This window comes from Alexandromys fortis, unplaced genomic scaffold (assembly GCF_014885135.2).
Source record: "Alexandromys fortis isolate MF-2015 unplaced genomic scaffold, M_Fortis_MF-2015_v1.1 scaffold_195, whole genome shotgun sequence".
Classification (NCBI taxonomy): Eukaryota; Metazoa; Chordata; class Mammalia; order Rodentia; family Cricetidae; genus Alexandromys; species Alexandromys fortis.
Window position 1 is genome coordinate 2,522,683 of NW_026068105.1, and position 12,093 is coordinate 2,534,775.

General features: G+C 39.7%; 1 protein-coding gene across 1 annotated transcript in view; it reads right to left on the reverse strand.

Annotated features, from left to right (window-relative positions):
• Window positions 1-7,501: 7,501 nt before the first annotated feature.
• The window catches only part of Gucy2f (guanylate cyclase 2F, retinal), a 79,158-nt gene continuing 74,566 nt past the window's right edge, over window positions 7,502-12,093 (reverse strand). The window contains exons 17-18 of the mRNA XM_050123995.1: window positions 7,709-7,797; window positions 7,502-7,612 (exon numbers count right to left, since the gene is read on the reverse strand). Of these exons, the coding sequence (XP_049979952.1) occupies window positions 7,525-7,612; window positions 7,709-7,797 (177 nt within the window). The 3' untranslated portion in view covers window positions 7,502-7,524. The remainder of the gene's footprint in view (window positions 7,613-7,708; window positions 7,798-12,093) is intronic.

Sequence of the window (12,093 nt, forward strand, 5' to 3'; positions counted from 1 at the left end):
TAGTCCCAAATATCAATGGTTGTCATAGATAAGCTAGAATATCTTTACTTTAGTAAAACTGGTTGTTTATCTAGTAACTAAATGGTGAATTCAAGGAAATGTCTTCTCCTTTCTGAACCCATATTTTCCTCCATATTATGATGGAGTTGGCATGTTCAAAATCTCTGCCAAGTCTATGATTATATGTGCAATTTAATTGGAATTAAACACCTCTGAAAAATATTTAGGGACATTAAGATCCATTCTGACTTATACCAAAGTGAGTTATACAGATTAGTAATTACTTCTGCTCTGGTTCTTTCTTTGAAATCGACCCACTAATGTTTAGCCCTATTGCAAATCCAAACTGGATAATAAGGTTCTACAGGTTCCTGGTTACTCCAGGAGAAATCCAAACAAAGTACAATTAACAGACATGGCATGTCTTATAAAAGCTAATTTATGTCTATATCTGTGCTGTACCTACCAACCATCTTGATCTGCCAAGAAGACATGAGATAGAAAGACAATAAATTTTATTGTGCAGACTCCACCACTTCCTTTTTATAAGATTTATCTATTTATTATATATGCAGTGTTTTGTCTGCATGTACACCTGCACACCGTTAGGGGACATCAGATCTCATTATAGATGGTTATGAGTCAACATGCAGTTGCTGGGAAATGAATCCAGGACTTCTGGAAGAACAGTCAATGCTATTAACCTCTGAGCAATCTCTTCAGTCTTTATTCTTCCTTTCAAAATTATTCTTGATACAGATTTTGTGTATCACAGGCTGGCCTCAAACTCACTAAGTAGCTGATGACGACGTTGACCTTCTGGCGCTTGCCTCCACCTCTTTAGTGCTATCATCACAGTCATGTACCACCAACTTATGGAGTACTGGGTGTTGGACCTAGCTAGCAAGGGCTATTCATGCTAGCTCAGCACTCTACCATCTAAGTTACATCCCACCCCAGAATCTATTATTCTAATGATCTGTACAAGCAACCAGATGGGAAAATGTTCTTGTAAACACTCACTCGTGTTTGTCTGAAGAAGAGGTTAAAGTAAATGGTCAAACTATTGTGGTCTTTCAGCTAATTAATACTGACTTGCTTCAACTGTGTTATATTCTATTCCTTGATTATCACATAGATGTGACCACCTAGCATATAAAGTATTGCTGATTACCACTTCCTACTCCTTGCAAGTTGATTTCATTTGGATTGAGAACAAGGATGTGATGAGATTCTTGCTAATCAAGTTGTCTGTATAATAATAAGCCTAAGACAAGGCAGTCATGGGAGTCCTCAGGCCAATACATCTTGATAGAGCAACTTTATACAGTAAATCAAGTTATAGACCTTGGAGGAGGTAGGTAGTCATCTGTTATCTTCTTTTATTTTGCTATGCCAAGTAAGATAAAGAACAAATGGATCACTAAAATCTGTCCACAGTCTCCAAGACTCAATGCCTACCATAAAAATATTAGAAACATTACTGGCAAGAAAACAAAATCAAAAGAATTTAGTTTGAGAATAAACTGACTTAGACTGGATAGAAGATATTATATCGTGTCATAATCTGTTAAGCCAACCCAAACAGGAATTACAAAATAGAATAAATGATCTAATGTGATTTTGAACAATTCTAATTTCCTTTGTGGCTTTCTGTGTTTTCTATATTTTCTACAATGAACACATACTGCTATTGAGATTTATAGAAAAAAAGCTAAAAGAAAAAAAAACTAAATAATCCCCCATGAATGACCATTTCAGTAAATCATGTTTAGAATGTACAATAAAACTTCAAATAAACAAAACTTAACTTGTACTTCATTAGTGTTTTGCTTTCTTTTTGCAATAATCCATTCGGAGAAAACAGACAAATAACAAGAAAACAAGAATATATAATCGTTAAAATGAAACAAATTTAAATCTCTATTGGAAAATCTTTAGTTTTCTAAATATTTTGTGTCATACAGAAAATGCAAGCCACTTAAAAACTACTGCTTTAAAAAAAATCATTTGGGTCCCTACCAACCCCAGCCACTGTGCTAGCAAGGAACACACACATAATCCCTTGTATATAGGAATCGGACTATACCTCACAAAGTCAATCAAATGAAAGTGAGGAGTACGTTTCTTCTTCTTAAATAATTAACAAATACTAAGGCAAATAGAAGAAATCTCTTAATGGTGAAGGCATTCATGAAAAAGAAATCAAGAATGCCTGGAACAGCTTTACATAAAAAATCACTCATGATTAAATCAAAGAAAAGAATATGTGATCATAAGAATACTGATAGGCTAGGAAAGGTACCAGCTAAAGGGCAAGAAAGGAAGTAGAGAATAGGGTCAGGCAAACAGCAAGGGAGTACTGTCGTTAGGTCTTTTGCCCAATGGAAGATTTGAACTAGACCAGTGATTCTCCACCTTCCTAATGTTGTGACCTTTTAGTACAGTTCCTCATGTTATTGTGACCGCCAACCATAAAATAGTTTTCTTTGCTATTGTTATGAATTGTAATGTAAATATCTGATAGGTGACCCCTGTGAAAGGGTTGTTTGACTCTCCCAGTGAGCCGTGACCCACAGATTGAGAATCATTGGGCTAGACAGTAATTATTTTGAAGACCTACATATAGGGAAGCCCAGAACTGGAGAATAATGGGATGATCCTGATCCATAGAACACTGTACCTTAGCACTAAGCCCTATCCCTTCGTCCCAATGACCCTTCCATGTTCATAGTAGGGAGCCTTGCTACCCCTTCTGAAAGAGCAACACTGCTTGGAATCATTTCTCACTCTAGAAACAAAGTCTTAAAAGCTCAGCTTTTGACCAAGTCCTTGACACAAGTAGATGAAGACAATTTTATGTCTCCTTCTCCAGAACATCTAGAAAAGTGAGGCCCACGTCAGCCTTTCTGAGTCCTCCTAAAACACTGGCATAGTAAGTAAACCTCCTGAGACTGTGATAGCAATTCAGGGAACTTTGATTCAGCACGGAAGGCAAAAAAACTGCTAGAGCTGGCTTTTGACTCCAAACTCAGATTCGGGGTAAGTTGATTATGGAAAAATTAAATAGTGAGAAAGGTACCAAATTATACCCTAGGCATTTCTTCCTTTTAAAGGGGTTGTTCCAGAAGAATTAACTTCTTTACTGGCTTACATGTTTGGGTTAGGTTTTAATAAAGAGATTATTTTCATAATAATGGGGAAGAAAGCTTGCTTAACCACCTCAAACATGCCTGTTTCTTAAGCCTTGCTGCTTTAGTCCATGTGACTATGGCAAGCCACGGCCAACAGCCTCTTGAAAATACAACCTGGAAAACTAAAAATATAAGTAAAAACAAATATTGAAAGGGCTCCCTTTTAGGGCCACGGATAAGGGACTGGAGACAGAGTAGTCCGAAGAGAAGAGAAGTATAAAACCTCAAGGAAACTGTTCACTTGCTTCTCTGACTTCTATTATCTTTTATCCTGACTGTGTCTCTTACATTTATTCTGTCATATTCACTGTATGTCCCCGAGGCCCAGGAAGATCCTCACCTACCAAGGACAATTCAATTGTATTATCTAGGTTCTTTTTACTTACATAAGAAAAGAGGCAGTAACAATTTGGGAAAGATTTTGAACAATAAGCAGTAAGAAGAGAAATTTCTTCTTAGCCTTCTGTTATCCAAATAACACAGTTATCCAGGCTCTTTTTCTCCCCTCCATTCTCTATACATTCCACCCAACTAAGGCCACAGTGGGACAGGAATAAGCGGGACGTTGGCTGAAGGACCCTTTTCCTGGATCTAATCTCATATTTCTCTGGATCTAATATCATAGTATCAGAGCCATAAATTATACCCATTAAAAAAAACTTTCTAGACATTCAAATGAAGTTAAAAGGAAAACAAAGTGCCCCCTACTTTTTTTGTGAAAATGGAGATCTTATCTTCATCCAAGTCGACCCTGCTGCTTTGGAATGATTAAGCTAAAATATGGTTCTCGACCCTTCCTTGATGTTCACATGCACTTCAGCTTGCATTCAAATAATTGTGGGTTTTTTGTTTTGTTTGTGTTTGGTTTGGTTTCAGTGCTACCTTGGTAATGAACAAAGCTCATGGGCAAAGTTCCTTCCCAGGAAACTCCATCTACTGAGATTGGGCTTGACTTATCCCTGGAGATTGACAACCACTGAGGAATAGTTATTCACTAATATCTTGCTCAGGCAGAATAATGTCTTGATCTGGAATAAGCTTCTCCATTGCTTTGTCAAGAGAAGATTCAGATGCCAGAGCTCTTCCATCTAAGTAGGAGAAAGAAAAAACAGTAAGCACACTTTCTCTGTCCAGCCCTTTCCACTGGCTTTCACTAATACTGATTCTACCCACATACAACCTCTATTCTATGAACAAGCCATAAATTGCTACTTTCCTGGATCCTTGAATGAATGACCATCATTGCCTTGGTCAGTTTGCATGAATACAGGATTTAATTTTCACAAATATTGGACAAAGGAGGAAGACAAATATACAGGTAGTTTAAATTTTCTAATGAATAATTTGACTATGTGAAACATGGAATGCTTTCCTCAATAGAAACTGTGGGATTGTGCTCATATTATATGAACATCTATCAGATTTCTAGTCAGTCTGAAAAGGCTGATTTATCCCACGCGGAGCTCTGACGTAACTCTTCTTCCAAAAGCAGAAGGCTAGGAAGACTTTCTCCCATTCTTTAAAGTATCCTCCAGGAAAAGTTTTTTAAAAGGTGGAATAGAAACTGATTTTTCCATCTTTGTAATCATTTAACCCATCTCCCAGGGATCCATTGTACTCCTGTTCTCCTAAACCTGCCTCAGTGACTCCATTCTTCACAACAGCAAACTTCCATAATTCTCCCTGGCAGGACTGTCAGGTCCTCCTAAACATAGAGTTCAGTTCATATTCATTAGGATAGATATGGACGATTAATTGCTTCAAAATCTGCAAAAGGCACATCCATGGATAAAAGAAGTAGCTTGTCGGTCTCAAATTCACCAGAGTTAGTGGAACTTAGGAATTGTAGGGAGGGGAAGTGAAAAAAGCAGACTTGGCAAGTCACAAGTATTTAGGGACACTAGATAAAAGCTACTAGATGAACAATGTGACCCTGCCTATCAGCCTCTCAAAGCTGTGCCCTCTTTTCTTTCCACAGTGTCAGACTAACCTCACAGGGCTTGATAAAAATTGGTTCTCCCTCAGTAATGCCAATGATGTTGGCAGCAGGTCAGAACATTCATACGCATTATGGGTCTTTTGTACATTGGGTCTCTTTCAATAAGAATCAGCCTGCAAATTCACAGAAATTTGCAAACCTTCTGGAGTAAATGATCTCATTGGGTGGCATTATTACAGGGCATTTAATGAGAAATAAATGAGGTACTTGGGAATTCTTGGGTTTAGGTTAGGCTTTCTGAAATTTGTCAAGGGTACTGCTCTTTCTAGAGACTTTTGGTAATTTTCACAGGCCCCCAAGATCAGAATGGTCAATTAATGTTATAATTTAAAGCACAAATACAAATGAAGCCAGGATCAGAGGCTGAATCCCCCCTCGGCCAATGGTTTCCATGTTTCATATAGCCACAGTCCTGGCTAGCTGCCAAAAGTCCAGATGAGTAAGTTTTGTATACTGCCTAAGCTACATCTGTCTAAGGCTGGAGCAGTACCACCGTGTACACAGCAATGATGGTAAGTCAGCTGCACTGTGTTCTGCTGCGAAGTCCAGCGCCTTTTTAGGAATAGGTGGGTTCTTCTACAGTTCCTTCAAAGTCTGCACGACTCTTTGGGGGGATGGGGAATTTTTCAAGAGCTTCCAAACTCCTTCCTGCCATGGGGAGGAGCGGGAGGGAAAGGGAACTAGAGAAAAAATAAGGGAGAGAGGGAAAGACTGAATCTGTGACTGGTGGTGCCCTTGTTTCCCTAGTCATAGGAAAGAATGTTTCCGGCTTCGGATGACTGCGTGTCCCAGCTGCTTATCTGCTTCTGTTGGTCAGCAGGAAAGAACAAAGCCAGACCACAGGTGGCAGAGAATCAGTAGGTGGGACTGAAAGGCCAAGAACAGCTGCTTGTGAAACAGTACAGTTTTGACTAGTACATAATACTTGTCGTTGTTGCAAAAGTGAAGATACTCTGTGGTTTCCTTATGACAGAAACACTCACAGACAACTGACAAAGTCCAGAAGCTGGCGTGAGAATACGTGTTATGTGGGTGTCTTTTGTAGATTTTGTTATAATTGTGATTATTCTGGGCCTTGCTAGAAAGCAAGAGACCAGGAGTGTACGGAGCTACCCCACTGTTTTTCTTAGACTCTTCTGATATCTGTAGACTTTTGTGACTTCCTAAAGATACATAGAGAGGGAAATGAGTTTTAGGGCCAAAGTTTCTTTCCATGGAAGGGAGAATAAGAAATCAATCTGCAGAAAAGAAGGAGTGAAGGCCATGGCTCAGTCAGTTAAGTATTAGTCATTCAAGCAGAAGGATCTGAGTTCAAGACTCTGCTGCTCATGTAAGAAGCCGGGTGCAGTAGTATGCACGTGTAACCACAACACTGGGAAAGCAGAGACAGAAAATGTCCTGGTGCTTCCTGGCCATCAAGTCCAGCTGGATTGACAAGCTCCAGGTTCAGTGAGAGACCCTGTCACAAAATAGAAAGTGAAGAAGACAGCCAACATCAGCCATCAACCACTGGCTTACACACACACACACACACACACACATAGACACACACACACACACACACACACGAGTGTTCATGTGTACCTGTATGCAAGTGCATAAACACACACAGAGAAACAGTAAAACAAAAGACACTGGAAGGAATATAAGAAAGCAGTATGTCCCTCAGATAAAATTATATGGTCATAATTATTTTGCTATTGCTCCTACAAAGCCATCTGATCTTAGGAAAAGGGAACAAGGCATCCTGACCAAGCCAATGGACAGACAATCTTATTTGCTTAGCAATTCTACCCAAGAAAAAAATCAAGCAGTGCCTCCAGAGGAAATGACATTAGTATCCCCTTCAATATAGCCATGTCAATGTATCCCACAAAACCAAAGATATTTCTGTATTGCCTAGATAGATGTAAATCTCTACAGACCTGCAGTGACTAACCATATGTCCCAGGTACTTAGCAATGAAAGACAGGTACACCTGCCTGATAACTGTAAAAAAAAAAAAGTCATAGTTGTAAGCATTCAGACATGTGATCAATGTAGAAGTCAAAGGGTTCTCAGGCCACGGCAGTCAATACCCCTCAGATATCACTCACTCTGTAACGGGCTTCTCCACGATACGTGTTTTTTTTTTTTATTTTGTTTTTTGTTTTTTTGTCCCACTCAGTGGAGTTTGGAAGTTCACCACCTGCATTACCTTCTGCCTTCTGCCAAACTTTTCCTTCTAGCGTACATGCATGCATAACGTCTGAGAGCAGCACACATACCAAAGGGAGCCCCAGTTTGGGAAATCCAGCAAGCTTTTGTGCCATTTTCCCACTGGCCATTACCTTATGGCTTATTTTGCACCAGCTGCCTTTCTGCTTTTCTTCGTTGGAATACTGCAATCTCTGCTGGTTGCAAGCCATGGCCCACTTGCCTGCAGGACAACAGACATGGAGCTAAGTATAAAGAGAGTATGTCAAATTGGGGCATAGGAAAACTGACCATGTGGTTAAGTCTGAATTCCACTTACCCATCTTTGCCCACTGGAGGAGGTATAGGAAGAGGTTTTGTGAAACCTTTTTTCCCAATGAGCCAGAAGGTCTCCTCTGTGCCTTTGCCCTTATTGAAAATACAGATAACCTTAAGCACATAAGAACCAACTTTTCTAAAGACATCCTTTGGTCAGTAGGGTACAAGCATTCAATTCAGCTCCTCAATAGTCTCCATTCTACCAGTGTCGACATTCCTTGTGCCTATTTTTCTATATGGCCTCCTCACCATTTGTACCTGAGGCAAGACAAGCTAAGGATTCAAATTAAGCTGTCATTCGGATATTCTGTGTACTCACCACTAGGCAGCGCCATCTTCAGCAACATGTGGACTTTTTACTTCAAAGCATCTGGATAGTCAACTGAAGGTGCTGTTTATTATTTTGGCCCTGATCTTTTGGCATTAAGCAAGCCACTGACTTTTCCTTCTAGCGTACATGCATGCAGAGTCTACTGTTCCCCATGCTCTACAATCCAAAAACTTGTAGAAAAACTCAGAAGAGAATGTAAATGTCATTTCCAACTTTGCTTTTAAGCCCAAGACATCTTGATTGTTGTGAGAACTCTATATCTACACAGCATATTTTTTATGACAAAGGATTCCTCTTGGTAGAGTAAGACCCTAACAATGCCCCCATTTATAGGCAAGTTGGTTGGCTGTCAAGACTCACAGATCACCAGGTGATGATGGCACATGCCTTTAGTCCCAGCACTCAGGAGGCAGAGGCAGGCAGATGGCTGAGTTCAAGGCCAAGCTGGTCTGTAGAGTGAGTTCCAGAACAACCAAGGCTACATAGTGAGACTCTATCTTGAAAAAAAAATGAATCCCAGGTCTTAGAAGAGGAAGATCACAAATTCATGCTAATCACCACCAGACTATCTCTCTAAAGAACCTGAATCACCTCCCTCTATTCTTTCCCCCACTTTTCTAGAAAATCTTTCTCTTAAGTGTGCGTCTCTCTCCTCTTTCTTTCAAATACTTTTTGCCTGTTTTCTCATTTCCTCCACTTCACAAGAAAAAAATGTTTATTTAGACTGAAAGTCCTATCTTAATAATAATGACATTAGGCATATGAAAATTAGCATATATACATAGTCTCCAAGAAGTTTGCAAATATTTAGTTCAAACGAACCCTCCATGAGACAAGTAGAAAAAGAATACTACAAAATCCAAGTTCTATTACCTGCCAACCATGGAAATGACTTTCATACAGCAGGACTGTTTCTCAAGAGGAAAATAAAGGCCAGAATAGGCCCTATCACTCATTCTTTGATTTCATATATCCTTCCTATACTATAGTTTTGAATAAAAAAAAATGGCTCTCTCCTTAAGCATCTCACAAATTAATTAACAAACAAATAAAAAAAAAAAAAAACTACCAGGCCACTTTTTGTAAAACATTAGGCACTACTTGTCTATTTCCCCTTTCATCACTGTACTTAGTAAAATGTGTTACATAACATTGCTTAGTAAATTATTAGACAGTTCCTTTAACTGCAATTCCTAACTTTCAAGCACTTAGAATTTTCATAAGGTTCATAGTGTGAGAACTCAAAACTTGAGGATCCAACCCTTAGCCATATTTGACTGTCTCTCTTAAGATCTACAGGCCGCCAGGACAGCATATTAATTTCCAGAGAAACTTTGTGAATGTCAAGACTATGAAGAGATTTGGGTGTGTCCTGGGTGACTATGAAATGCCCAAACTAATGCTTGCAAAAGCTGATAGGACTCAAGATGATAGACTCAGGCAAGGTTCCAAATCAAAGAGTATGCAAAGGTGCTGCAGGGGTTTCCTGGGGTTTGGGAGCTCATCCAAGCAGATTCTTGGAATCCTGGCTCCCTGTTTAAACACCCACTTGCACTATTATGAAGACAGGGAGAGAAAGAAAACAAATAGGGCAACAACCAAAGCCAGATGCAAACTCTCTCACTCAATATCAATCCCTAGGAAGTCCCAGAGGATCCCTACCCCATCCCACCCCCACATGTATGCCAAATAATAGCATCTTGTTTTGGCATGATACTTTTAAGATGCTTTGACATCTCCTGTCCTATTTATTCTTTTTAAAGTTCTTGAAGGTATTTTTAATATCAGTCTCATTCCACAAATTGGGACACTGAAGTCCATGACGTTAAATGGCTCATTAATAAGAAAACATAACAGACTAGAATCCAAGTCTACCTGACTGCAAATTGTGAATTCCTTTCCCTTCACACTACCTGTTTCTCCAATATATTGAACTCACAGGGCATATCTAGAGGCCAAAAGTCAACTCTTAGGATCTTAAAGGTTGTGAGACTAATGGGCTTCCTGGTAATCTTCAATAAGAACACACCTCTATGTAGATAAACAGAAACACAGAGAAGATGGGTTACTTGTCTGATATCATGCAATAATTATAGAACAGACCTTCATAACCCTAACAATATTAACTCTTCATTTCTTAGTCATCCCAACCCCCAGCCCAGTGTGTGTGTGTGTGTTATGGGTTAAGAGAAGGAGTAAAAGAAATTGGAAAAGAAAAATCACAAAACAGTGCTAGTGTTTATATACCAGTGAACCAAATACCACTTAATCCCAGAAATCAGAGACAAAGTCTGAAAGCATCCACCTAACACTGAAAACACATATTTGCTGAGAACAATAGTTTAGGGGAATCTTTTCAGAATGTAAGTTTACATAAAAAAACTTTGAGAAACGGAACTGATATGCTACAATATATACAAAATTTCAGCAACAAACTCCAAACTTGTCAAGAAAACAGTGATCTAAGTAAACTCAGCTGAGGGAAGGAGTGATAAAAACGGCCTTGAGTTTTATAGAGCCATCAGGAGGGAACTACTTGAGAAGCAGAACTGGCGGGTTAGGTACTGGTAAACTTAGTGCTGATATAAGTGCAACACAAGGGTAAGTGGGCATTAGGGTTGCTCTCCTGATAGGTCATGCTTCTCATCTGGAAATGATTCCTTTCCTAAGCTACCTTGGCTTCCTCATTTTGGTCTCTTTCTTTTTATACCCAATCACCATGAATACGCAATGTAATTATTATATTCTACTCTCTTGCCCAATCTAGGCCACTGCCTGAATTCCACTAAGGGAGGCCACATAGGAAAAAAATCACTTCCGTGAAGGAAATAAAGTAAAGGAAGAACATTGCTACTGGATCCAAAGGTGGAGCTCAAGCAAAGAAGCTGTACTGGAGGGAGTTGAAGCATCAGTCAGCTGGAAAGAGACCATGTCTGTAGCCACCAACTTTGAAATCACCACTGGCTGGCCAGCACATGTGGTCTTTCTTCCCCCAAGTACTAAGGCGACGTTTTCTTGCAACAACAGAGTGGATGAGGGGTGAAAATCTTGAATTAAGACATCCTGAAGTATAGTAGCTATATGATACAGTCAGACCGGGCTTGCATTACCTGTTTCTAACACAGCAAAAACCCCCTTTGCCCAAGTCCTGCTATACAATGTGTATTTTCTGCCTCTCATGGTGAGGGAGGGGGAATGAATGGGAACCAAAAAGCCTTTCCTATGCTCTCCCTTCTCTTTGGGCCTTCTCTTCTTTCCAATATTCCTTTTTGCAATATTCCTTCCTTTCCTCAGCTGTCACTTTTTCCTCTTCACTTTGAACCCCGACCTCTTGATGTCTCTTCCTCATGAGGCTCCTGCCACCCTAAAAAACAAGGCCCAGCGAGGCATTTAAAAAAAAAAAAAACAAAAAAAAAACACTTCTTCCTCGCACTTGCTGTAACATCTTCCAAAATTCCCTGGGATAGGGGAAGCTTCAGGTTGCAAAGGCTGCTTTGAATTTCAGCCTCCTTTCTCATTCGTGTACTTGAAAGTCCTACAGATTCAACTGCCCCTGTCTAGAATCTGTAGGGCAATAACAAAAATAAAAAAAAAAAAAAAAGCCATGGGACGGGACTAGGGCCAGTTTTTTTCTTTTTCGGTTTTCAAAAGTGAGAGCTCTTCAGCTTTTAGGTGAACTTTCTGAACTTTCTGTAGCAGTAATATGAGGAACCTGCTTCAGCCTTTGTCCCTCAGTGCTGGGAAATGACAGAATCACAAAAGCCTTGAGCCATCCAATTGCTGGCCAAGTAATAACCCTACCCTATCATGTCATTGTGTGAATTCTCTGCAGAAGTGATGAAAAGCCTCTGTCCCCTTATAAGTGAGTCACCCCAACTACCAGAAGATATTAAATATCTGTTGGAAGGTAGAGAAAGGGGTGATGAACTAGACTTAGGCCTTCAGAAATCTAACTAGATGGAAATCACTACCACCATTCAGGGGAAGTTTGCCAATGAGATAAACAAATGCACCACCCTTACTGCCCCTCTTTTGTTTTTCCTCACGAACAATCA